This window comes from Lissotriton helveticus, chromosome 11 (genome assembly GCF_964261635.1).
Source record: "Lissotriton helveticus chromosome 11, aLisHel1.1, whole genome shotgun sequence".
NCBI lineage: Eukaryota > Metazoa > Chordata > Amphibia > Caudata > Salamandridae > Lissotriton > Lissotriton helveticus.
Genome location: NC_136072.1, coordinates 88,547,401 through 88,572,175, shown reverse-complemented (window position 1 = coordinate 88,572,175; position 24,775 = coordinate 88,547,401). Strand labels below are relative to the sequence as shown.

The 24,775-nt window shown below is 41.4% G+C and overlaps 1 protein-coding gene across 1 annotated transcript in view; it reads left to right on the top strand.

The window, feature by feature from the left end:
- Positions 1-24,775, top strand: part of SLC7A14 (solute carrier family 7 member 14) — a 304,031-nt gene that overhangs the window by 200,596 nt on the left and 78,660 nt on the right. The window contains exon 4 of the mRNA XM_078667705.1: positions 21,299-21,535. Coding sequence (XP_078523831.1) covers positions 21,299-21,535 — 237 coding nt within the window. The remainder of the gene's footprint in view (positions 1-21,298; positions 21,536-24,775) is intronic.

Sequence of the window (24,775 nt, the reverse complement as noted above, 5' to 3'; positions counted from 1 at the left end):
TGAGGAGGCCATGACCAGCATGGGCATTGCATTGCGGGAATCTTATCACTTCCTTCCTGAGGGAGATGGGATGGTGTAAAGGAAAAACCGAGACATAAAGCAATCTATAACGGCAAAGGTATTAGGTTCGGGGGTTGGGTGGGTCAAACATTTAACAAGTGTCCAACGTAGTCTTAATAATCTGCCAAGAAATTCTCTAAAAGGATTCAGTCCGTACGAACTATTGTTCGGGACTAGAATGCATATCCAGGACCTCGATAGTCAAACTTCAGTGGTAGAAAGAAAATGCTTTGATATCAAAGATCGTTTGGCTATTTTACAGGACTTAAATGAAACAAGAAAAGACCTGAGCAACATAAAGTTGAAACAACAGCCAACAGCCACTGAAGAAAAACCACCTGTCCCAGCAAGGCCTGTCTGGATTCCAAAAATTGGGGATCTGGTCAGAGAGAAAATCGCGGTGAAGAAGGAATTTGGGCCTTCTTACAGAAAAGCAGTACCTGTCTTAGCTGTCAACGGAACAAGATCAGTTGTATTACCGCCACTTGCTGGTAAAAAGGAGAACCGAGTTGTATCCATCGACCTGGTTAAACCACAATCATGTGGCCAATAATAAGTAGTAGGCCAAGTGGACTCCCAAGAAATAGCAGAACACCAAAGTTTGCTACAAATCAAGAGGTTCAAACTGAGAGACTAATCACATTTGATAAACCTACAGTGAATCAACAAGGACTATGCAACAAAGCCATGGAACTTATGCCTCTTGAAACCCAAATTGCAACAATTCATCAAGAAACACCTGTCTACAACGATGTAGCCACAGACTATGCTAATGAAACAAAGACAAATCCAGAAGCAATTCCAACAATTGACAGAACTGCATCAGGCTACTTCATCAATTTCGATGACTTTTCTGAGGATCCGAGGGAACCTGAGGAACAGCCAACATCAACAACAAATTTTAAAGACAAAGCTAAAAAACTCTTTCATCAACTAAAGGAGACCTATCTGATTTCCCCATGGATTGAACTTTGGGTGGTGCTAGGTATACTTTTCCTCCTGCTTTGGCTCATCATGGTACTATGCTTGGGACACTTCATTGAGGGAAAATATGTTACAATGGACACAGCAAGCCAGAACATCAACCTGGTCCTAAAGCCACACACGTCTTCACACATCGAGAAAAGAGAACTTTCTTCAGTAAACTTCACAGCCAATCCATTACCCGGTGGGGTAGCATGGGACAAAACAGAGTACGATATATATGGCCCGGTTGAACTCTTGAAGTATCTACATCAATTCAAGGTTTCATTAAGTGACTTTGTAAAACCGAGCACATTCTCTGATGATTGGGACTTTGAAAGTATTAATGATATGATGTCAGACTTAGTTATGTCAGCAAAATTTAAAGATCATGATTATTTACAGGGTTCATCAAATTATGATCAGATGTACTGCTACAACCACTATGGTAACCATTATTTGCATAAATCTGCTCAGCCTAGAAATGTTTTAAATTATAATCAATGGGAACATTGTGCAACTCCACCAAAAAGTAGCTCAAAAACATTCTATGAGAAATTTCCATACTTCTCAGGGTTTAACACAAGTGACGCAGAAACATTTTATTTCAAACTGTTAAATAAGACAGGAATGAAAACCATGCAAACAAATACAAAATTAATCTATTCAGAATCATTTTATGAAAACATGAATACATTTGGTTTTGATTTCTGGAATTTTAACATTGAAACAAAAACGATCTGGGGTACCAGAGACTGGCAAGTCCAAGGTATAGAATCATTATTCAGAGACTGCATGATCCCAGAACAAATTATATTTTTTAATGACCCAATTCAACAAAGAAACCAGTCTTGGATTAGCCAAAATTAAAGACTTAAACAAACCGTCTATTCCAAAGCCAACACCTGACAGTAATAGCACTACAGAGGTTGAGATAGACGTAGCCCGTATTTTTAACCAAAACAGAACACATCCTGATTGGAAGAAATGGTTGATCTGGCCCACAGACACAAATAACTGTCAAGATAGATTCCTGAACAAAATACAGTGGTTCAAAATGACCAGGCCAGACCCTAGATACTCCCAGAGACAACATCCAGGGATTGTAACAACATACAGTGTGGGTAAACTATGCATCGAATGGCTACATACATCCACACTGGCAGAAATTAAGCAACACTTAACTTTACTTAAAGAAGGTGCTGACTTGCGTGATTTCATTATGGGACCACGCAAACAGCGTCAAAAACGTTTCATAGCGGCCTCTATATATGCAGCTTATAACGAAGCTTGGAAAGCAACTCAAATTGAAACAGCAGAGAAAATACGGGAAATTGACCGTATTAATTTGGAAAAATCACTTTCTGTTGTGGACAATGGGTTAATGACTCTGTCTTCCAGAATATATTCACTGGACAGTATTGTATCTTCTGCAATCGATATAATAGAACAGGACATGCTAATGTTACAACATGGTCAGTCCCAATTGCGTTCTATTGTACAGCTTGGCTGGACGTTACAAAATCTGCGTTCAGGCTACGTGCCTTGGCGTTTAATCAACACAACGTCACTGTTCTCTATCTTTAACCTTACTGATATACAAATCAGCTTGGCACAAAAGGGAGCAGAATATACAATTCTGAGCATTGAAAAACTTGAGAGATTACCATTGACAATGTCAGAACGACCTGTCATTGAATGGATAATACACGGGATAATAACTATTCCGATAACGACTTTCCAATTTCGATACTGCCAACAGTATATACAGGCAGGCCAGTATGAAAGGTTGGGTAAAGGATACATCAAGTCATCGTGGAAATTACCTTACACACACACATGTTATAGTGAAAAAGGACAGAATGTATTTCTTAGTGGTGATAATTGTGAAAAATCACTAAGTGGTATATTTCTGTGTCAGGGCATAAATTTGCATGGGGCCTGTGAGGGGACTTCAAATAACCTTTCATGTCACTAGCTTGGCACACCTGCAACTCGAATAGAGCCATTCTTTAGACAGCTTTCTAACGGGAGCTACATTCTAATTGTGGACCACAGATGTTGTGGCCTGGTGCCAGGAAAAGCTTATCTCGTAAGTGTAACGTCCAGGGTCACTTGCTGTGAGCAAGTATTGTATCCCAACGACACTCCAGACAGGGAGGGAAAAATTTGGCCCAGTCTGAAAATCTCTTCTATTCGAATTGAAACTTTAAGCAGAATGAAGACGGTTCTTCTACAGACGCCAGTGCACTTGACGTCATCAAAAGAAACGTATGATCTCCAAGTTGCAAGGACAATGGCAGAGATTAATAACCTTTTATCAACAAATTGCCCCCTACACTTCGCAGAAATGCTAAATGAAATCTTAAACATTTCTGATACGAATGGTATTGCGAGTGTATTTAAGACAATTTTTTCGGGACTGTTGACACCTTTCAATGCAGGCCTGGGCATCTTTCCTAATTTTGTCCATTCACTCTTTGGCGGCCTTCCACTCCTGTTGGGACTCGTAGCAGGCATTTTATTTTTGACTCTCCTGCTTCGTTATGGCAAGCAATGTCACAGACAAGACTCCGGCAACAATGGAAGAAACGATCCTAGCTATACGCTATCGGGACCGCATAACTAAAGTCCTTGGATTAGCCCGGCTAAGAGATCTGAATATGACCTGGTTTCTTTCATTCAGACCCATCTGGCAAAACTGTATCTTACCTGTGTTAAGATGTATGCTGTGCGGAGAAGAATGCGTGTTGGACGTCTGTCTTACACTACAATCAGAAGTACCATTGGATACAGATACTTTGCTGAACCCAGTAAAGGCTCATGCATCGTGTTGTCCCCAGCGGTTACCAATCCTGATGACGGCATTCGTTGAGACTTCACCACTGCGATTGAAGGGTAGTGAAGTGCAAGATGAGAGCAGCATCAACCAGGTACGACCCTCTGTGAGCACTGCTGATCCTGTCATCGATGATAGCAATCATGCTCACGACTGCACAGTTGCGGCATTTTCCAACTTGGTCGAACTTTCACCTGAAGCGGTAAACTGCTTTTTTGAAAGTCTGTCTGAAATGATGTTCTCGCCCGAACAGAAAGAATAAACTTTTAAGCAAATGAGCACTCAGCGTTCCCTGAATTCTCAATTTGGCCTTCAGCTTTGAAAGACACGGAATATACCAAGGGTCTTGTGAAATATTAATATGGTCAGTACTCAATCTACTGACTTAAGATACCAAGTGGTTATCTAGGTGACTTAGGAGAGAAACTAAGGTGGTTTTGACTAGAAGAAGAAGAAACCTATCAGCCCACCAGTTGGCGGAGCCTCATCATCTGGGTTTTTGTGGAAACAAATGATATCCGCTAGACACCTCCTCACTACATTCAATGCGGATTGCTAGAAACGGACCATCAAATAAAAGAAGAAGACCATCACCCAGAAGATAAGTATTTAAGAGGCTGATGGGGAAAGTTGCAGTGCTCAAAAAAGTGTGATATGAAAATTAAAAATGCCTGTTTTGATGACTAATGAACAATTTTAATAGGTATGACCATCAAGACGGCATGTCTAAAAGCAGAGCTGACCATATTAATATTTCACAAGACCCTTGGTATCTTCCGTGTGTTTCTAAATAGTTCATTTGGGGGACAAGATACAAGCAGGTCTATAAACTCCATTCCCCTAGGACCCTCCTCTCCACATTGTTTCTATTATTCTTCAGCTTTGAAAAACAAAAGCTTCTGAAAATATTTGGAACTGTTTTGACTTCTTCCCTTGAAAACGAAAATATTTTTCCCCGATTCGAAAATATTTACTTGTTTTGGCACTCATCATCTGCTTAAAGTAGAACTATTCTTAGAGAACAGAGCTTCTATTTTTAGGAACTCTAGAGACAATATATCACCTCAGCCTCTAGCATATTTACAAATAACTGTATTTATATGTGATGGAATGGTCTCGCACTTTTCTTTTCTGTATTAAGAGCCATTTCATGTGTAATTTTCGCAAATCGTTCATGCTGTTATATATGTGCATCTTTTTTTTGATTACGCTGCTTGAAAGCATACAGTACCTATACTCATTTTCGTGTATTTCGCATATGCCATTTCAGATGCAAAATAATGTATTTTGGGGTGGATCGGTATACACATGCACCGTTAGATATGTTTACTATTGCTTAGTTTAGTAATTATGGACATGAATTCGTGGAGTGGGTGTAGTGTGTTTTATCTAGGGACCTGAATCAATATCCTATTCTTTGCCCTTGTCCGGTTATAAATCAATAATATCCCTGCAACGGCACAGACACCCTTTTCATAATTAGGTCATAGCGCATGCTGTCACATTAAGCAAGCCTATTCCTCCAGCCCCCTAGAAAGCACACCGAGTTCTTAAACAAATCCAAGCCTCCAGCAACCTGGGAAATCCCCGCCTGCTATTGTTTTGATTTCGTCCGAGAACTCCTGTAAAGCACTGTAAGAACGACCAGTTCTTAGTGACATCTTTATTAACGTCTTATGTCCATCCTTACGTCAAACCCGGCACCTTTCAGGTATAAATATACCAACGCTGCCTTAAGCAAACACACGGTGGTGGTGAATCTGGAGCAGCGACTACTTGCCCGAGAGCCCAGCTGATGCGAGAGCCCACGGACGCTGGCCCTCCCTTTTGACGCGCTGAGAAAGACGCTGTCTTTTCTCTTGCCGAGAAATCCAGCCTCCGGCGTTTCCAGCTTACCCTTGCAGGTGACTGGGATACCGAGTCCTAAGAGAGAGATACCAGCCCTCCTGCCTTCTATTAGCCAGGTACTGAACTGACTAAACCCTTACAGAGAATTCTTGAGTCAGATTCTTGGCAAAACAAACTTAACTTAAACTGCTACTTACTTACTCCTTCCCACGTATTAGGCTTAGGTCAGGTACACAGGGGTAGGCGTAGTTAGAAGCACCAGTTGAGTACGATTAGTCAATGTATATATGTATGTATCTATTTTATCCATTTTAAAGTATCATATGGCTAAGAAACCATATCAATGCTTTTACAGTATTATTTCATAATCCTGCTTTTACTGTATGCACTTTACTTTACTATAAGTATTGTAATTGTAGCAATTCATTTCTCTTGTATGAAGAAAGAGACTGCTCAATAAATAACACCTTTTATTGAAAACGCCCGTCTCTCTTTTTCTCTGCAATCTGGTGAAACTAAGTACGCACGTATTGACTGAGTGAAATAGCTGTCTTTTGTTTTCACACGACTCTAGAGATACACTCTTATTCAGGGAGAGCAAAGTTGTCATGTTTTATGGTTGTCAGAAACTAAATCCCTTCTTGTCTATCCAGGGAGGTTAAACTCCTCCCCGCTTATTCGAGAAAGTTTCTAGTGAACTCTGAGCTAGCTGGCAAAAACTTAAGTCTAATATAGTCAGTAGAGACCTAGTTAACCTCAGTCCTACGTCTACACTACTGAAGATATTATTCCAATGCGCAGAGCCTATTGGGACTATAGGAACTACACTACAATAGCAAAATTAAGCATATGCACTGGCACTACCAACGAGCTGCTGAATTCCTAAGAGGCTGCATGCACCCTAAGGTATATGATTGGTCCATGCAGGACACCCCTTTTGGTTGGCATTCACCTAGCATAACAGTGGCGTCTGAGCACCCACAGATAGGGCTGAAATTCCAAAGCAGGCTCAATTTCTTCTAAAAGTTACATAGATGTGTTGCACAGATGCTGAAGGGGGAGCCAAGCAAAAGCTAAATTGTTCCCCTCAAATGTGTCTATATCAGGCGGAATCTTCTGGATATGATAAGGATATGCAAGCTCCACCAAGATGGCCACTTCCTGTCTCATGAGATCCTATAGGACACCATAACTCTCTGATGGTAAAATGTGTTGCGGATCACCTTGGCAGCTCTTGAGAGCACAAAGGGCTGTAGGAATCTGTTGAGTGCCTCTCTATTAAGCATGACAGAGAAGAGAACATACAAAGCAAAAACATCCCGCAGTGGGCCCTACTAACTCCAGCTGGAGACAGTAGCTGGAAAAAAGTCCAGCTGGGGACCATTGGTCAACTTCACATTTGGAGCAGCCATTTGAGTGCACAAAAAACCTTAGAAGGGTATCTAACCATGATTTCCATTGTGTTTGTATGGAAAATTGAAAACCTGGTGGATTCTTGATGAATGTACTCATTTTCTATATGTCTGAATCATGCAGTATCTTACAGTAGATCCATATTTAGATCTTGGAGTACCCCTCCTCTTATGAATTCTGGTTTAAACACAGTCACCAGATTAGGTATCCCTTCTTGGGCCTGTCTTCACGCAATCATGATTTCAGGTTCATCACTGTTATTGCCCAAAAAGGTAAATCATTCAGCATTTTGATATTTTTAGTTGTATTCATGTGAATTGTAATCATTTACATTCCAATATACTTCCAAAAGATTGAGTGAATGAGAGTAAAATGGTAACTCTTGTAGTTGTAGAAATACTGCTATGCATTCATGTGGCTGTCACTATACCTGGAATAGAAATACCTCTAGTTTTAAGAAGCAGCAACTATATTAAATATCTTCTTTTTAACAACTTCTGAGTGGACTCATTTTAGAAGGAAGTAGGAAAGTTTATGGAATTGTTCTATTGTGCTTTTTGTATCCAGATAACCCTTGATCTCCAGTGGCCATAACTTTTTACTTGTGCATCTAGATGTCTGCGGTAGGAACTTAGGTTTTTTGGAGGATATTTTTCAGGTCAAACTCTAAAACTTATTAACTCTGGTCTGATTGGATTTTTGCTGTTTTAGTGTCAAATAATGTATAAAAAATGTCTCTATTGTTAAATTGGGTTGGGATTTTTCTTTAATACTGTTTGTGTGCTGCATAAAAACTTTGCACAGTGTCTGTAAGTTAAGCCTGACTGCTTTTGAACCAAGTTACGAGAGGGTTAAGAACAGGTTAATTTAGTGACTTTTGTGGTTCATCCTGACAATGATTGTGGCTGTTGCTTGAGAAGACCTCACAACACTCTCAACCAACAACCTAATTTCTCACATTTATATAATAAGTTTGATATATACTGGTCCTCCATTTACTCATTTCCATTTCCATGCTAGTTAAAGGATCTTAATTGAGCGCACATGCACCATAGGTTTCTTGGCACTGAAGGTATCAGGAAAAGTGAAATTGGGAGCCACTTAGGGCCAGATGTAGGACCCCTAATACCGGTCGGAAACGGTATTAGGGTTTTCAGATGTAGGGGGCTGAAAATTACAGAATCGGTATATTTACCGAATTGGTAAATATACCGATTCTGTAATTCCAAATGTAGGTGGCACAGTTTACAGTGCCACAGGCCCTTAAGAGTCGGTATTTTACCACACAATCCTATTGTGTGGTAAAATACCGAATTCAGGTGTGCATGCACATCTGTGCATGCACACCTGTGCAATGTGACACACAGACATGCCCTTAGGGCATGTATGTGTGCCACATGTCACACAAGCCTGTACTTGGGGTGCTAGATTCTGTAAATACAGAATCGGTATTTCCCATTGATTCCTATGGCCTTCAAAGCCCATAGGAATCAATGGGAAATACCGATTCTGTATTTACAGAATCGGTAAATACCGAATGTTACAGATTCGGTAATTCTGCATTTAAAATTACCTACATCTGCCTCCTTCCTATTTACCTACTCTTAAATACAGAATCGGTAAAATTCGGTATTTAAGAGTAGGTAAATCGGAATTACCTACATCTAGCCCTTAATGAGGGAATGCGTGTTAGAGAAGCCACATTTGTTTCTTTTTTAAGGAAGGCAACAGGTCTAATTTGTGGCAGAGGTGTACTGGAAGCAAGTTCAACGCTGTCACAGTTATCACTGCAAAGCTGTGTCCTCTGGCTCTATTCTTTCTGGATCTAGGCATCATTAAGAAGTTAGAGTGAGATAACCTCAGATTACATGATTGTGTTCATCTTTTTATTTTGTTATCACCTTTTATCAGCTTTTAAAGACTCAAGCTTACTGATCCGTTTTGGTCAGTTCAAAACAAAAGATCTCATCTCTTTTTGGAGGAGCCGGCTGACAATGCCTAAAGTGCTGCCTATGTGGGTACAAACAGGAATAAGTAGTCCACATTATGTGCATGCCCAGCACTTTTAGAACACAGAAGAAAGCTTCTTAAATCAGCCTTCTTACAACAGCAAGTAGGCACTTACAGGCCTGTCATAATTTGTTGGGGGACAAAATAAATGCACCTGGTGCAAAATGTGTTCGGCAGCCAGTTGCATAGCGGGCCACAAGTAAACATCTCTTTATAGGCCGTACCCCCAAGATTATCCGAGACTCAAAACATAATAGCGGTGGCAACAAAGAATGGTTCGACACAACTGGCACAGTTAGCATCTTCTGGTCGCGCATAAGCACCTTTGCACTTTAAAATACTGTAGGAATCTAACTATGCAAGTGTTAGTGCCCAACTGACACAAGAAACAAGTGCCGATAATTCCAATGATGGGACATACAAATTGATATGCACAAAGCACTTGAACTTTTAATATAAATGTTGGCTTTTAACGTTAGAAATGTTAAACTAATTTGCACATTAATTGAAAATCAGGTCTCTCTGCCGGTTTTTATATTGTAATTGTTTTAAGTAATCATCAATAAAGTATTTTCCTGCTTTTATCCATACTAATATTATAAACAGAGAGCCCAAACCTTTGAGGCAGGTAATCTCAGTAACCACAGCACCAATCACAACACCCAATACAGCGTTGGAAAGGACAGTTGCAGCAGAAGGACATAGGCTATGCAGACGGCCACCATATACATTTTTAAAAGTTGTTTTTTTTATTGTTTTTACTAACTTTTCAAGAAACAGTGGTGTTCATCACAATCATATAGTGCAAGACATACAATTGTACCATAGGACACCATATACATTTGAAAGGTAAAAGAACTGTGCCAGCAAAGTAGTCCCTTGTGGGCGTGTCTGCGTTGTGCTGTGGGCGTGGGCTGGGGGCCTGACTAATGCTGTGGGCGTGTGGTACGGCCATCACATCGTGGGCTGTGGGCATGTGCTGGGGGCGTGACAAACGCTGGGGGCATGACAAACGCTGGGGGTATGTGTCCGCCCTTCATGCCATGTGAGTCGTACATACAAGCGCCAATTACGTTGCTGCGCAGCATCAAGGGGCACGCTGGGGGCGTGAGAAACCCTGGGGGCGTGTGTCCGGCCTTCATGCCATGTGAACGCAATTGCGCCGCATCAAGGGGCATGCTGGGGGCGTGTGCTACGTTCCACCCTTCATGCCATGTGGGTCGTACATTAATCAGAAGATCGTCTGCTGTGGCCTTGTGCTGGGGGCATGACAATCGCGTTCAGCTGGAGGCCTGGTAAGTAACATTACTGCAGCCTCTCCTGCGCGCTGTTACTGAACTCTCTCATTCAACGAAATTAGACGCGCCTGCTACCATCAACCAGGGCTCTAGCCGGGCTCAGGCGGCGGATCAGTACACTAATTACACCCGCCTGATAACATCAACCAGGGCTGCAGCCCGGCCTCAAGCGGGGGAACACGCGCCTGCTAACATCAAACAGGCCTGCATCTGGGCCTCAAGCGGGGGAACACGCAAATGAGCGTGTCTGCGGGGACAATTACTGCAGCCTCTCCTACTCGCTGTCACTGAACTCTCTCATTAAACGGATTTACCTGTGGCTGATAACTCTCTCATTCAACGACATTACACGCGCCTGCTAACATAAACCAGGGCTGTAGCCGGGCTCAGGCGGCGGATCACTACACCAATTACACGCGCCTGCTAACATCAACCAGGGCTGCAGCTGGCCCTTCTACGTCCCTATTCCAATGAAACTAAATATTTTTTCTACCGCGAGATTTTAAAATAAATTGCCCTTGCCAAATACACACATTACACACATTCTATTTCATACCCGGACAACGTCAGGACGGGCTGCTAGTTTTGGTATACAGGAAGATAGGAGCCAAATAAATCATGCTTTTAAAGGCAAGGCAGCACAATATGCTAAATGACTGGAAGCCAGGGCAATTTTTGTATAATAGAGTGACATATGCTTCTTGCGAGTTTAGAATACAATCTTGCTGAATCATTCAGTATGGTCTGGAGAATGCAAATCTCATTCTTAGATAGATCCTGGTACAGTGTGCTAGCATAATCTAATTTAAAAATGATTATTGCCCTTATAATCAGTTTACATGCTTCAACCAGAGAATTTGTAGAATGTTTTGCAGCGTTCTTTTGAGGAATACACATTTGGATGCTACCAAGCTTATTTGTGGTTTTAGCTTGATATTGGAGTTCACCATGACTCCTGAGCATTTTACCAATGCTTTTATGTGCATAACCAATTCCTTTTCTGAGGGGCTATATGAATTGGTACACAAGGAGATGTGTTGTTGAGAAGGACAATTTGGTCTTGTCCGTATTAAGTTTTAACTGCTCAGCATTGATCCAAGTGACTATGAAGCACATTGTGTCTTGATATTCTAGTTGAGATGGAAATGATCTCTCTAAATGCTGTAGGAGTAGGGAATCATTAGTGTAGTTGCAGATCCCACAATCCCTCTATTACAGTTTTGATATATATGTTGAACAGGTGGGGGGATAGGCAAGATTTCTGGGGAACCCCACATTCTAATCTAACAGGTCTTGCTTGAAGTTGGCTAACTGGATTGCTGGAGAACATAGATTGGAAGAAATTTAGCAGGTTTAGTGTAGCTCTGGAATCCTGCCTTTTCCTCATGGATTACCATGATCTCATGGTGTACAGTGTCGAAGGCGAAAGATAGATTCAGCAGTGGCAGGGCAGAAGTTCGTCATCCCATACTTATACGTTGACTACTGATAGGATAACTGCCTCTTCTCTGTGGAAAGGGTGGAAGCCTGCATGTTTCAGCATTCAACTGAACTTCTTTTGCATCAGAAAACCAAGCCACTCATCTGTAAGCAGAAACCATGCCTTTCATATACAAATGATCTAATTTATAGCAGTGTCCATCTCAGTTGCATGAAGCAACAGCATCCTGTGTATCAGACTCTGCAATGAGGTCTGGCCCTGAGGGTTCTTCTTCCATGTTCTATCTAGGCAATTGATGCTCCTGGCACAGACAGCACAGCACACTCACAAGTGAGAAGAGCATGCAACATGTGGACCATCTTTTTATACAGTTGATAGTACACATATTTACTCTGACATTATTTCTGCTTCAAAGTGCTGCTAATGTGCCATCTTAAGTTGTTTTCCACAGCTTGGTTGCACTGGTAATTATATGGAAGTTAAATCCTCACAAAACAATTTAAATAAGAGTACACAGATGACATCAGCTCTGTCTGCGAAATCCAAAGTGATAGATTCACTAGAATATTTAGGGGCATTTCAGCAACGGCCTGCGATAATTATCGCTCAGTGCTTTTAGCGCGAGGATAATTATTGCAGGCTAACGCTGGATTCTATCACGGAGATAGCGTGTTATAATCAACGCTTATCTCCCAAGCGATAGGAATCCATGCGTTAGCTGGAAAACAGTGTGATTATTGCTGGAAATCCAGCGATAATCGCACTGCGACCAGCGAAACCTTGTTGATAGGGCAGGGTGGTTTTAGCCATGTAATCCACCTCCCATTGGATTACATGGCTAAATTAGATTACAAGCAGGCTTAAGGAAAGTAGCATTAACTGTGGTTAGCGCTACATTTCTTATCACTCTGCTTGTTTGCTTGTAGCTAGATAGTTAGAGAAATGTTGGTTAGCGATATTTCTCCAGTTATTTTGGCACTGAACGGCCACTTTGCATCTCATTAGAGATGCAAAGCTGGGCGTTGTTGTAAGGGGCACTAAATCAGCAAAACACGCGATAGCATATCTTTGCTGATAAGGCGATAAAATGGTCGCTGCTTTTCGCCTTGCTGATATGCCCCTTATAAAGTACAATTTTGGAAGAGATTCTTGCTATTTGTGATAACATAGATACCAGTGCCTTAGACATCAAACGTATTCAAAGAAACCTGGAATGGTTTCTATGAGAGGCTCTGGCAATTGAAACAAAATTAGAGAGAAAAATGTCAAGAATGATTACATCACTCCTGTGCTGCCTAGGATATATCCTATGCGACAATCGTCATTAGATTTGGAAAAGAGGAAATAAAATGTACATATTTTTATTCTGCGGAAAAATATTGTGGGTCAAGACTGAGGTGAAATGGCCACCAACTCAACATACGAAATGTGAGGAATGACAGTGAGTTTAGTAGAAGCAGCACAGAAAGAACGAGCAGGGAGATAGGCAGTGATGTTGCACTTGAAGTAAAAGGGTCCTCCTGCTCTCTTTGCTTTGCTATCCTCATCTCTAGCCTTTTCCTGTGGACCTTGTATTTTTCATAACTCGTACAATGCTTGAAATTGGATTTTCAGCACCTTCAAGGAAAATATGCTGTTCATGGCGACTGTTCTCAATCAGTTTGCCTCTCACGGACCATTGCGTAGGAATGCCCAATTCAGGCATATTGGCCTGACATGGACTGTCGAGTACAACTGGCGTATATGCTGTCTCCTAGAGGACTTGGTCAGCAGGACCTACTGCATTCCAAGGTTAAACACGCACTAACTTGTGTCCCGTTATATTGAGCCGATTGCAATGTAATGTCTGATCTACCGATTGCTGTCTTCTAGAGTTGGAGACAGGGTTGACGTGATGTACACACAATACTTTTCCCTGCCTTTTATGTAATTCGTGTTTGTAAGGAAAATCAATCAAATTTCTCTGAAGTAGAAGGGTCCTGCATTGAAAAGATGGTGGTCCAAACCAAGGAATTTATAAAGCATGTCTAAGAAATTACAAAATAATGTTTGTCTGTAAAGGGTCGCAAAGGGGCTGACATAAAGGAGCCTATTATGATGTGAGACAACGCAGGTCGGAGGCTTTCCGACTCACATCGTAGGTCTCAAATTTGACAGCCTTATTATGAGAGCAAGTGGAGGTTATGACATACCTCGGAGTGACCCTGGATTACCGGCTTCGCTGGAAACACCAGGTTGATGTACTCCAACTTAAAAATTTGCACGGCTTACAGGCTGTTTGGTTAAGGAGCAACAAATGTCATTAACTAAACGGGTTGCACCAGCTCTTAAGATTTACCAAGCCAAAATTAGCTCTGCCATACTGTATGGGGCTGACTTATGGGGCTATAAGGATCTCTTACCATTAGTAACAGTCCAAAATAAATGTTTACGAAAATTGGTATTATTGCCTCAATCTACTCCGATCACACCCCTTTTGCTGGATATGGGCTGTAAGCCCATCAACAAAATTGCTCGCTATCGGATAGTTGCATTATGGAGATGTATCTGGACTTCTCTGGACCTAAGCCTCTTTGCAAAAGAGTTGGCAGAAGTTAGATCAGTATGGGGTTCTACTAATATTCCCTGGTTAAGAGAGGTCAAAATAGTACTGGAGGAGATGGGCCTTAATCAGTTATGGGTTTCCCCTGAGTCATCCTCCTTCCCCTCTAAGAGAGATTTTAAAGCACTCTAATGGGCTTCCGTTAAAAACTTACTTGTGGCACAATCAGATGCTACTAGCTTGACGGGCAGATTTTTGGCTCACAAATTAGACCCTTCACTGGAGATATACTGGGATGTGATCACCAAGACCCTAGACAAAAAACTGTATCACCAGTTTTGAGGAGGGTCTTTACCAGTAAAGTCATTTTCTAAGAAATGGTCTGTTCACCATCATTTAAATGACTTTTGTCCCTGGTGTTGTGACCAAAAGGAAAGTATAGGCCACTTTTTCTTTGCATGCCCCGCCTATCAAGCCCCAAGAAATAAATGGATCAGGCCTATTTGTCGTAGATTGGAAGTTAGAGGAAGTATGGAGGCCTTGAGGGTGCTATGTACCAACACTTCTGAGATGGTGGTTGTGGGTTTTGCTAAGTATCTGGGGTGGGCATGGGTTATCAGAACCAGACATTGAAATGCAACTTAAAATTTTAATACTATTGGGTGTTTATATCCTAGGTCTTTAAAAATGTTATTTAATCTTTTTTCAACTGTTGGAAGATGCTTTTATATGACGATTTAAATGTTTTTCTATGTATGTTCTATTCTGTCATGGTAACTGTCTTTTATGATGTAAAAATCGAAATAAAGACCTATGAAACTGAACTGAGAAAGGCTGTTGGATTTGAAACCGGCTGGTCGGCCAGTTGGAGGCCACTCATAATCCCTTATGTACAGCGTTTGAGATGTGGGAATTATGATGTTGCTTTCCAACAGCTTTTCATGTTGGGCTTTCTGGCCTGTTGGAACGTGACTTTGGGGGCCCGTAGCAAGGCCTCCATGTCTCTGCAGGCTCTGGTTGGGACCTGGGGGCACCTATGATGCACCCTGAAAATCCCTGCACAGCGTGGCAGGGATTTACACAGACTCCTATTTGCGCTACAGCCAGATTACGACCACAGCACAAGCTCCATAGGGAAATGGGAGTATGCAACCGCGCCATGAGTGGGCACATTATAGTGGCGGTGTTTGGGAACCGCTGACCGGAGGACGGTCGGTCCCGAGACATCCCCCCAACATCGTAATCAATCCCAAGGAGTGTAACTAACACATTGCTGAATCGACTGATGCCTTCTTTGGTCCTGAGAGAGCGGGGGTTTGCGAGAGTGTGTTTTTAGTCAGAGATGAACTGCATACACCGGTATCTAAATGGAATTTAACTGGTTTACATTCTAAATCCGCTTGTACATACGGACCTCTATCATCTCCTGGAATGTAAGCCTGTTGTATTATTTCTCTTCAATACCAAGTTGCATTTTTTACTCTTCGTAAAAAAATATTTAAATGTTATGTTTGCATAGGAATGCTCAATTGTTGCTTGTATTGTGTTTTCTGAAATAATGAGAACTTGTATGGTTGTTTTTATTTACGTTTGAATCTTATCTAGCTACAATTCTGAACCTGATTTGAAAATGGATGGATTATTTATTGATCAAAAGGAATCATGATTTGTTTGATTCCAAATTACTTTTATTATGATGAAATACTTTTATGGTCATTGTGATATGAACTGAATAAAAGTTTATTCTGATTCTGACTCTGAAAATCATGTCAAAGTTTTTGCCAATCCATCAAGGGGAGGCCCATGCTGAAGAGAAAGAGCAATAAAATATTCAATTGTTTATAACTTTAGAACTGTTTGATGAATCTGCATAAAGAATTACAGGCAGTTAGCATGTTACACCCAGTGCAGGTGATTCAGGTTTTGTGCAAATCCAAATAGCGGCAGTGTTTTTGATTCACGAAGAACTTTGACACTGACTTTGACACTGTCTGATGAATCTACACATGGTTTGGCAGAGTTAGCATGTTTTGCCTATTCTTAGATTTCTCAATTCCATATAGGCCTATCAATGCGGTGCGTGGGTATTTGAAATTGGATGTTTGGTTGAGGGGTGAAACCCTACTCAAGAAACAGCCAGAAACAAAAGTAACATGTGCTAAACCCTATAGTAGCTTGGCACAAAAGCAGGCAGGCTTAACTTAGAGGCATTATGTAAAGTATGTATGCTACACTTAAATAGTAATAAATTGATATCACAACACAATAAAAATCCCACACCAATTTAGAGAAATAGAGTAAAATGTAATAAATCATGTGACACAAAATTAGCACCAATCCATTCATTAGGACCGTAGCTGTGCAATTTCAAAGGTATTTGATAAGTATAGTGCCTAAAAATACTAAGCGGACTTGCGGTTATCTGATCATGCCAAAAGTCACAAGCTCTGGCTGACCATGTTTGAGCTTGGGCTGATACAGGGACCAGGTTAGTCCAGCTGAAAAAGTTACCTTCTAAAGACCAGCGTGAAGAGTTCTGTTCATGGTGGAGGAGGCTGCGAGGAGCAGGTCCCGAATGATCATAGCTGTAGCGCAAAGAGCATGCAGGGCGTCTTAGACGGTCGTTGATGAAGCACGAAGATCCTGTCAGGTGTCATGGATGGTCACTGATCGAACTCTGTGTTGGTGGTCACCGCAGACTCTCGATACTGTAGCCTGAAGTGCAGCTCTTTCATTATCGGTTATCGTTGCCATCTCTGTAGTGTGAAGAGATGGGTTCACTGGAGCTTCACAATGGCCCTTGGAGTCACTCAGGCAGCCTGAGATAAAGGAGCAGGTCCAGTCTTCCTTCTCAGACAGCAGGGCAGGCCTCAGGCAACATGGCAGTCTGCTGACAGCATGGCAGCCCTTCTTCTGTTGTGGTCACAGGTCGAGGGGTGTATTGAAGAATGGTTCTGAGGATTCCTCTTTTATGTCTAAGGCCCCCTTTTAAGTAGGAAAAGCTTCTGGAGTCTTCCCCCTACAGAAGTGTCTAGAATGTCCTGCCTTACTATCTGTTTGCAGGCACAACATGCTAGTGTGTAGTCCTCTGTGTGTGAGCGGAAGCAGAGTCTTTGAAGGGCAAGTTCGACAGGTGACAGCTCCTCCGCCCTCATCAAGTCAGGATTGTCCATCTTACTAACACACAGACCCTCTACTGTGTGGGTGTCTGGAAGGTAAACACTAAAGGCCAACTACACTTATTCATCTGCAAGGCCTGACTGGCCGGTCCGGGTATCGGGCTTTTACCTGGGAGGCGGGACGGGTGAGGGGCAGTTTTGTTAGTGGGGCTGGTATAGTAGCAGTGCAACAGTTTTAAAAGTACTGCAAAGTTCCTTGTATTTTCTGCAGTTTTTTGGGCAACAACAAAGTTGTCAAGTTAACTCTGGTGGCAAATATGTACCAGCTGGAGAGATATGCAAGTTTTGACTGCATAGCTCAGTGAGTTACTGCTTTTGTCACAGAGGTCCTTTTGTTACTGTGCAGTTCATAATTTTCAATCGCAATCTAGCACAGTAAGATATGAACTGCCATCATAGAGCTGCCTGCAAGCTGCATGGTACAGGTTATAAAGTTATGTTTTTTACCAGTCTTTCAGTATCAGGATGTTGGGAAAAATGGTTTGTTTGGGTATAAATAAATTCATATTATTAAATTCAACCCTAACCGCTGTGTTATGCTCTGAATCCTGAGTTTGTGCTTCTCCAGACCAAGCACTCTTTAAAAGGGTCTACCAGTATGGATGGCATGTGAATTCTACACCTTGCAGTCTCCTTTGCCTTATGTAACATGTTCTATGCACTGATCTACACATGTATGATTCACTGTCCCTGTATGTGTATGTCTTGCTTCGGCCTCCTAAAATACCACTCCCACATGATGGCTCAAATACGACCAAGCAGGAGACAAATAACACAACAACACCTAGAAAGGGGTTTCACTTTACAAAATGAAACACATCAAAGACTCTCTTTTTAGAATAAGGCTTGAGGTTTTATTTATGCAATGCTCTCTAACAGAAAGGCTTTCCCAGATGTCAAATGAACAACATTCAAATGTACATAGAGATATACATTTATATGCAAGGAATAATAACATGCTTGGCAAATGCAACTGTTGAATGCATGAATAATATTATGAATAAACAAGCGACAAATAATACTGGACGTCCTGCAAGAAATCAGAAAGATATATACAATAAATACATCAAATGATTACTTTGGATGTGCACTCTGACTCACTCACACATCACAAAGAAAGCACCTCTACAGATTATAGCCACTGGCCACACATCCCAATGGCACTAATCAAAAATCAAACCCTTCACCTAGTGCAATCTTCATCCTGACCCACTCCAGACTGGGGGACTTACAGCCGAAGCCAGGAGACTCAGCAACCAGATGACTGCACTAAGGATGTGTCCAGTGTTCAGGCTCAAACAATCCCGGTTTCTGGGTCAACAACCATCAGCTTTATAGTCGCAAAACACACTAGAAGTTTAGAGAGTCTTTCCTTCTGTCCCAAGGAAACTTACTGGAATTGACCACCTTCCATGCAAGCATTCCAGGGCAAAAGGTGTTCCCATGTTACCTCTGCATTCTGACATGTTCCAGCCTTTATCGTAACAAAGCTTACGAAAGCCTTCGAGGGTACATTCAACATTCTTTTGTTCAAAAACAAAACAACCTTGAACGTGATTAACCCAAACAACTTGAGCACTCTGTGGGCCTGTCTGTGCAGGCAAAAAAAGCTCAAGCAAGGCAGAATCAGAATTCAGGATGACATGAGCACATGTCAAAGCCAATAGTAAGAACTTCATAATACTTCCCAATGTACAACACAATGCACAATGCACCACATACTTCATCTCTCAATGTACAACATAATGCATATTTGTGCACCACTGCCTATAGCATCACATAATTCATCTCTCAATTTGCAACATAATGCACATTTGAGCACCACTGCTCATACCACTGCACATCGAGACCAAAAAGTATGTTCCACACCTCTATCTCTCTCTCATGCTTTCAAATGCACATCCCACACGTTCTGTTCTTGGCAAGCTGCTCTTCTCAGTGACAGTTTCCACATTAAGACTGCAAGATTAAATCTTCAAGGGAAACAAGGCGTACATGCAGGACATATATTCATGCTAGGGTAAAATGAAACACCAAGTAGTCAGGCTCGCTCGCTGCACTTGCTATGCACCGCATGGGGGATGGTCTGACAAAATTTGCCAGGGCTGCTTTGGTTTCCCATTCATTGCTAAGAGCCTGTAGGCCTATAGGAATGAATGGGAAATTGTGCATGCAATTTCAAGGGTGCAAGGGTTTCAAAAGGACACACTGTTGCACCCCTGACATTGCGATGTGCTCCTATGTTGTGCACACACATGCCCCAAGGGCTTATGTGTGTTTGTAACCTGAAACTTTGAAACATGCATTTTAGTGCATTTTTCAAAGTTTCCGCTAAATACCATCAGGTTGAAATGATCGGTATTTAGCAGTCCATAATAGCTAAATCGCTATTTTAAATGCAATGTTGCATTTCATTTAAGGCTTTGCAATTTGCGATGCCTTAAATGCAATCCCAAATTGCGATTTTTGCATATGGGATGAAGCATCCCAAATGCAAAAATTGCGCTCGCAAAATGGCAGATGCGCAATTTCAAATGATGCATGTGCCCCTTTGTCTTTTTTCTATCCAGGTTGCTTTTGATTAAATGTTTCAATAATATCACTACAAGCTGTAATTGATGAACACACCATAAAACAAGATACTTGTCACCTAAATGTTTCACGATTATTCACATGAATATGGCGTTGTGGACCAAAACACATATTAGACTGCAGCATGAACACTTTAACCAAGTAATACTCCACTCACCTCCACCTCCTTCTTGCCTTGCATGCTCTATAAAACAGAATATCATAGAGACACAGATATTAGCATGTATTAGGATTTAGACAAAAGGTGAAGCCTTTGACACCCCTGTATTTGCAGGATGATACAACCACATTCCAACGGATTCACTGCAATTAAGCCCCAGATATTCCCTAAACCACCCCAGCTTTTCCATTAGCCCTGGTGACACTGTCTCAGCTGTTTCAGAGAGATTTTATGGGGGTCTATTGTCTGCCTGGTAGCTAAGGTTGCCAGTTATGTTTAATAACTCACAGTCGTCCACCATGTGGGTCTCCAATTGGGTCTTTTGTTTGTGGCAATCGACTGTGAGTTATGTCGCGTATTGTGTTCATTGGTAAACATTTCTATCAAATTTCATTGTTTTGTTTGCGTTTGAGCCTCAGTCATAAATCAGAACATTACAGTTTGGCAGGCAGGTACTTCATCACAAATGAACATACTTTCCGCCTTATTACAACTGTATTATGTGCACTTGAAATATGGCAGATAGGATATCCATCATATTTGTGTGTGTGTGTTTGAGTAAATCTTTTTTACAGGATTATTAACATAGTTTTCATTTTGTGACCAGCTCTATCACTGATATTAATGTGGATTTTATGAGTCTCCAATTATTTTGATATATATTCTGATTGTGAAATAATTAATCAATTACATTTCATGTTTTGTTGCTAAAATGTATTATTTCTGTATGCATTTATAATGTGTAAATGTACTAGGAAATTCAAATAAATGACTTACTCGCAGCAGGTGGGTATGTGGTGGTTGTCAAAAGATCATTCAAAAGAATATGAATAGTAATTATAGGGACACTGGTTGGTTGAGCTGAAGAAGAAATCTGCAATCTTTAAATAATTAAGCAATTTCTGTTTTGGGCATCTCAGTTACTTTCTCTATTTACTACTTTTGTTTTGTAGGTGTCTGTTACGCTGAATTTGGAGTTCGCGTCCCAAAAACAACAGGATCTGCCTACACCTACAGTTATGTCACAATAGGTGAATTTGTGGCATTTTTCATTGGATGGAACCTGATCTTGGAGTACCTTATTGGCACAGCAGCGGGCGCAAGTGCTCTAAGCAGTATGTGTAATTCTCTAGCGAACCATACCATCAGCAACTGGATTATCGATAGTCTTGGCACCCTAAATGGACTGGGTAAGTTGTAACTAACTGAGAAATACACCTGTTCACTAGAAATAAACTATTGGTACTGTACAACTGTTCTTTTGCTACCTTGTTCTCCTTTGTGATCCCCCAACTACAAGACATCATCAAAACAAGATGGGAAGTTGGCAGTGAGTAAAATAATTAGAAACAAGAGTTTGTTCTAGGAAAGAGAAAGTATTTCCCTTCCTCTGTTTACTCAGCAGCAAATATGAGGATGTTGAGGGGAAAAGATGTTAAACCTGTGATGTCATCAAGGATTAAAGAGTGTGTGATGTCACAACCACTACCTCTATAATGTTGTAAATTGATTTCCATGCTTAGACACAATTGACCTTGGCATCATGTAATTTCTCAGGGTGTTAGGGTTTGGTGGGCAAATGTGATGGATAGCCTTTCCACCTGCCTTGCAGAGCCTGTACTGTTTTCTGCAGAGAACTGTACATTGTGTGCCCAAGGCTTCATCAACTTATGAAGGGGCAGATGAATTTGCCCTGGTACCTCTTTTGTTTGACGTGTATTTGAGACCACTGATAAGAATCATTAATTAAATTTTATTATGCCCACTATGAGCCCCCTAACAATGACTTATGAAACCTCAGGACATGCCTCAGTCACATCACTAAATTGATGCAGACAAGATGGAAATTAAAATAGTTGCATCTGACTCTACCTTAAGCTAGGGTATGATGAAGTATCCACATATTAGCAAAATGACATTGATGATCAACACTGTAAAATGTTAACAATATAATGCCACGTCAACTAATGACAGTGGAAATCGCTTCGATATTCCAGGTTCAATGAAAATTCATGGAAATACAAAATTTGAATTTATGGTTCAAGAGGAATTGGCTAATTGTGAGTAATGTTGGACATATCAGATACATTCCACTAGATTTAGGAAAAATGTGAACATATTTATCATTATTTGATACAATGCAGCAAGATAACTTGCAGCACTGCATCCAAAGGAATGGGCAGGAATGTGCCATATTTAACAATATATGACGCAGTCCTGCTCCCTCCCTCCGTTGGTGCACTATGTACTGCCTAGCACCAACACAGGCACCCTTGCACCATGCTGCAAGGGTGCCTACTCAAGGGTGCCTTCGTTGAGGCAGGTTTGTTTTCGTGCAGGAAGGAACACCTTCCTGCACAATAACAATCCTTAGAGGCATTTTCCTCTTCTTAAGTGAGCTGCATTACGCCCATGCTCCACCCATGTAACGCCTTCCCAGCACAGAATAATGCAGGGCAGTGACTTGCGCTGCTTTGCGTTACTCCAGATCTTTCAAGCAATGCTGGGCTGTAGAGGGTGGCGGGCGTGCTAAGTCTGATTTAAGGACTGTGTTGCCCTTGCGTCATCTTGCATGATGCAAGCACAACACAATCCTTTGATATATCTAGGCAATAACGGCATGGGTTTTGTGAAGAATTTGTCATGGGATCATGTGAAGTGAGCTATCATGCCACATATTCCAAGAATTTGCCAAATATAGTTACCGCAGAGACATCTGTAACATAGACATGCACCTGCAATTTATTTGTAAAGGTACATATAATGCATTTTAATTCATCAATGTACCAACAGATTTTCTTGTATATGAGCACCATATATAGAAAGCCTTGAGTAATTGGATCCAACTTGCTTTTGAGAGAAGCCATCATTGACCAAGAGAACACTATCATAGATAAGCTACAATGATTATTCTCTTAAACATAGCTTCAATGCTTATACCCTGGACTCAGCCATCATATGTCAACCATAATTTGCCTTTGCACAACCATAGCAAGGTCAGGCATATCCTCAAAAACCTAAATACTACCTCAAAGGCCCAGGCAGAATCATTATGTGTCATGGTAAAACCAGTAGATACCAGACAAAACTAATATGACTTTGCTGACTCATTATAACATATTCATCAATCAACGGCCGCGGCCGGTAGTGGGAGCACCGGGCGGGCGCTGACGTGGGAAGGGGCAGGGGCAGGGTGATGGGTAGTAATGTATGGATTACGGACTTTAAAGGGTAAGTAAACATAAAAATAAATAAAACGAATTACGTTGCACACACTGCATTGCATTTGATGATGCAGTGTGTGCAACGTAATTCGTTTTATTTATTTTTATGTTTACTTACCTTTTAAAGTCCGTAATCCATACATTACTGCCCCCCCACCCTCCCCTCCCCTCCCTCTCCCCACGTCACCGCCCGGCCGGTACTCCCACTACCGGCCGTGGCTGTCAATGAAAGGACAACCCTGGTTGGTGCAAATGTATAGACTCTCATTTTAGGAGCCAATCTGCATACAGAATTCATCTACTGAGCTTCAGGAGCAAATATGCCCATGCAGTCGCACAGTGAATCTGTGTGTATTCTGATATAAGGTTACACCATAATCATTTATTTGTGTAGCATATTCCTACCTGTGAGTCTTAACATTTTTATTTTTTTGAATAAGTTGATATTTTCAGGATAATCACTTTATTTTATGCGAATATTGAAAATCTGTCATGTAACGGGTCTTCGTGGACCCACTTTGAACACTCATTAAATAAATTAATTTTGTTAGCCTTATACATAGTTCATGTCTCAAGCGAAATTGTCTCTTGGAACTTTCTAACAGGCAGTACTCAATAGAACCCATGTTTTTTAATAACGTTTAAACATGTGACACCACCATCTATGCATTTAGACATGTCTCACTGGAGGGTGCCTAGTACTCTAGCACCTTTCTTCATTAAGTCACATCCCACCTGTGTACATGCTCTAGCTACATTTCTCTTGGGTGTGGCCACAGGACCATTTCACCTGTGTGTATCATGTCACATCTGTTAGCATGCATTTGAGTATTTTTTAATATGTGCTTTGCTGTTTGAAGAATGTGTGTTAGTTGTACCTATGCTAGAATGTATTTATGTGTATATGTGTTTTTAGAATGCATGGCAGTTGGGGGGTGGGTATTTCCGCATGGAGTAGGGCATGTTTCTTCAGAGCTCCCGGCTGGGCTCCCATATTTGCCCTCACCCTGCCCTAATATCACACACCCAGGGGATGTACACTCGGCATAGGTGATGATTGAGGCATCCCACTCCGGTGATCTGAGGGAGTTGGGGGCAACCTGTGTAGTGAAACGGGCCCAGGAAGCAATCGGCGGCATGAGATAAGATGGTGGCTCTTGTTCCAGCCTCCCACCTAGACAGATCTGATGGCGAGACGAGGCACAG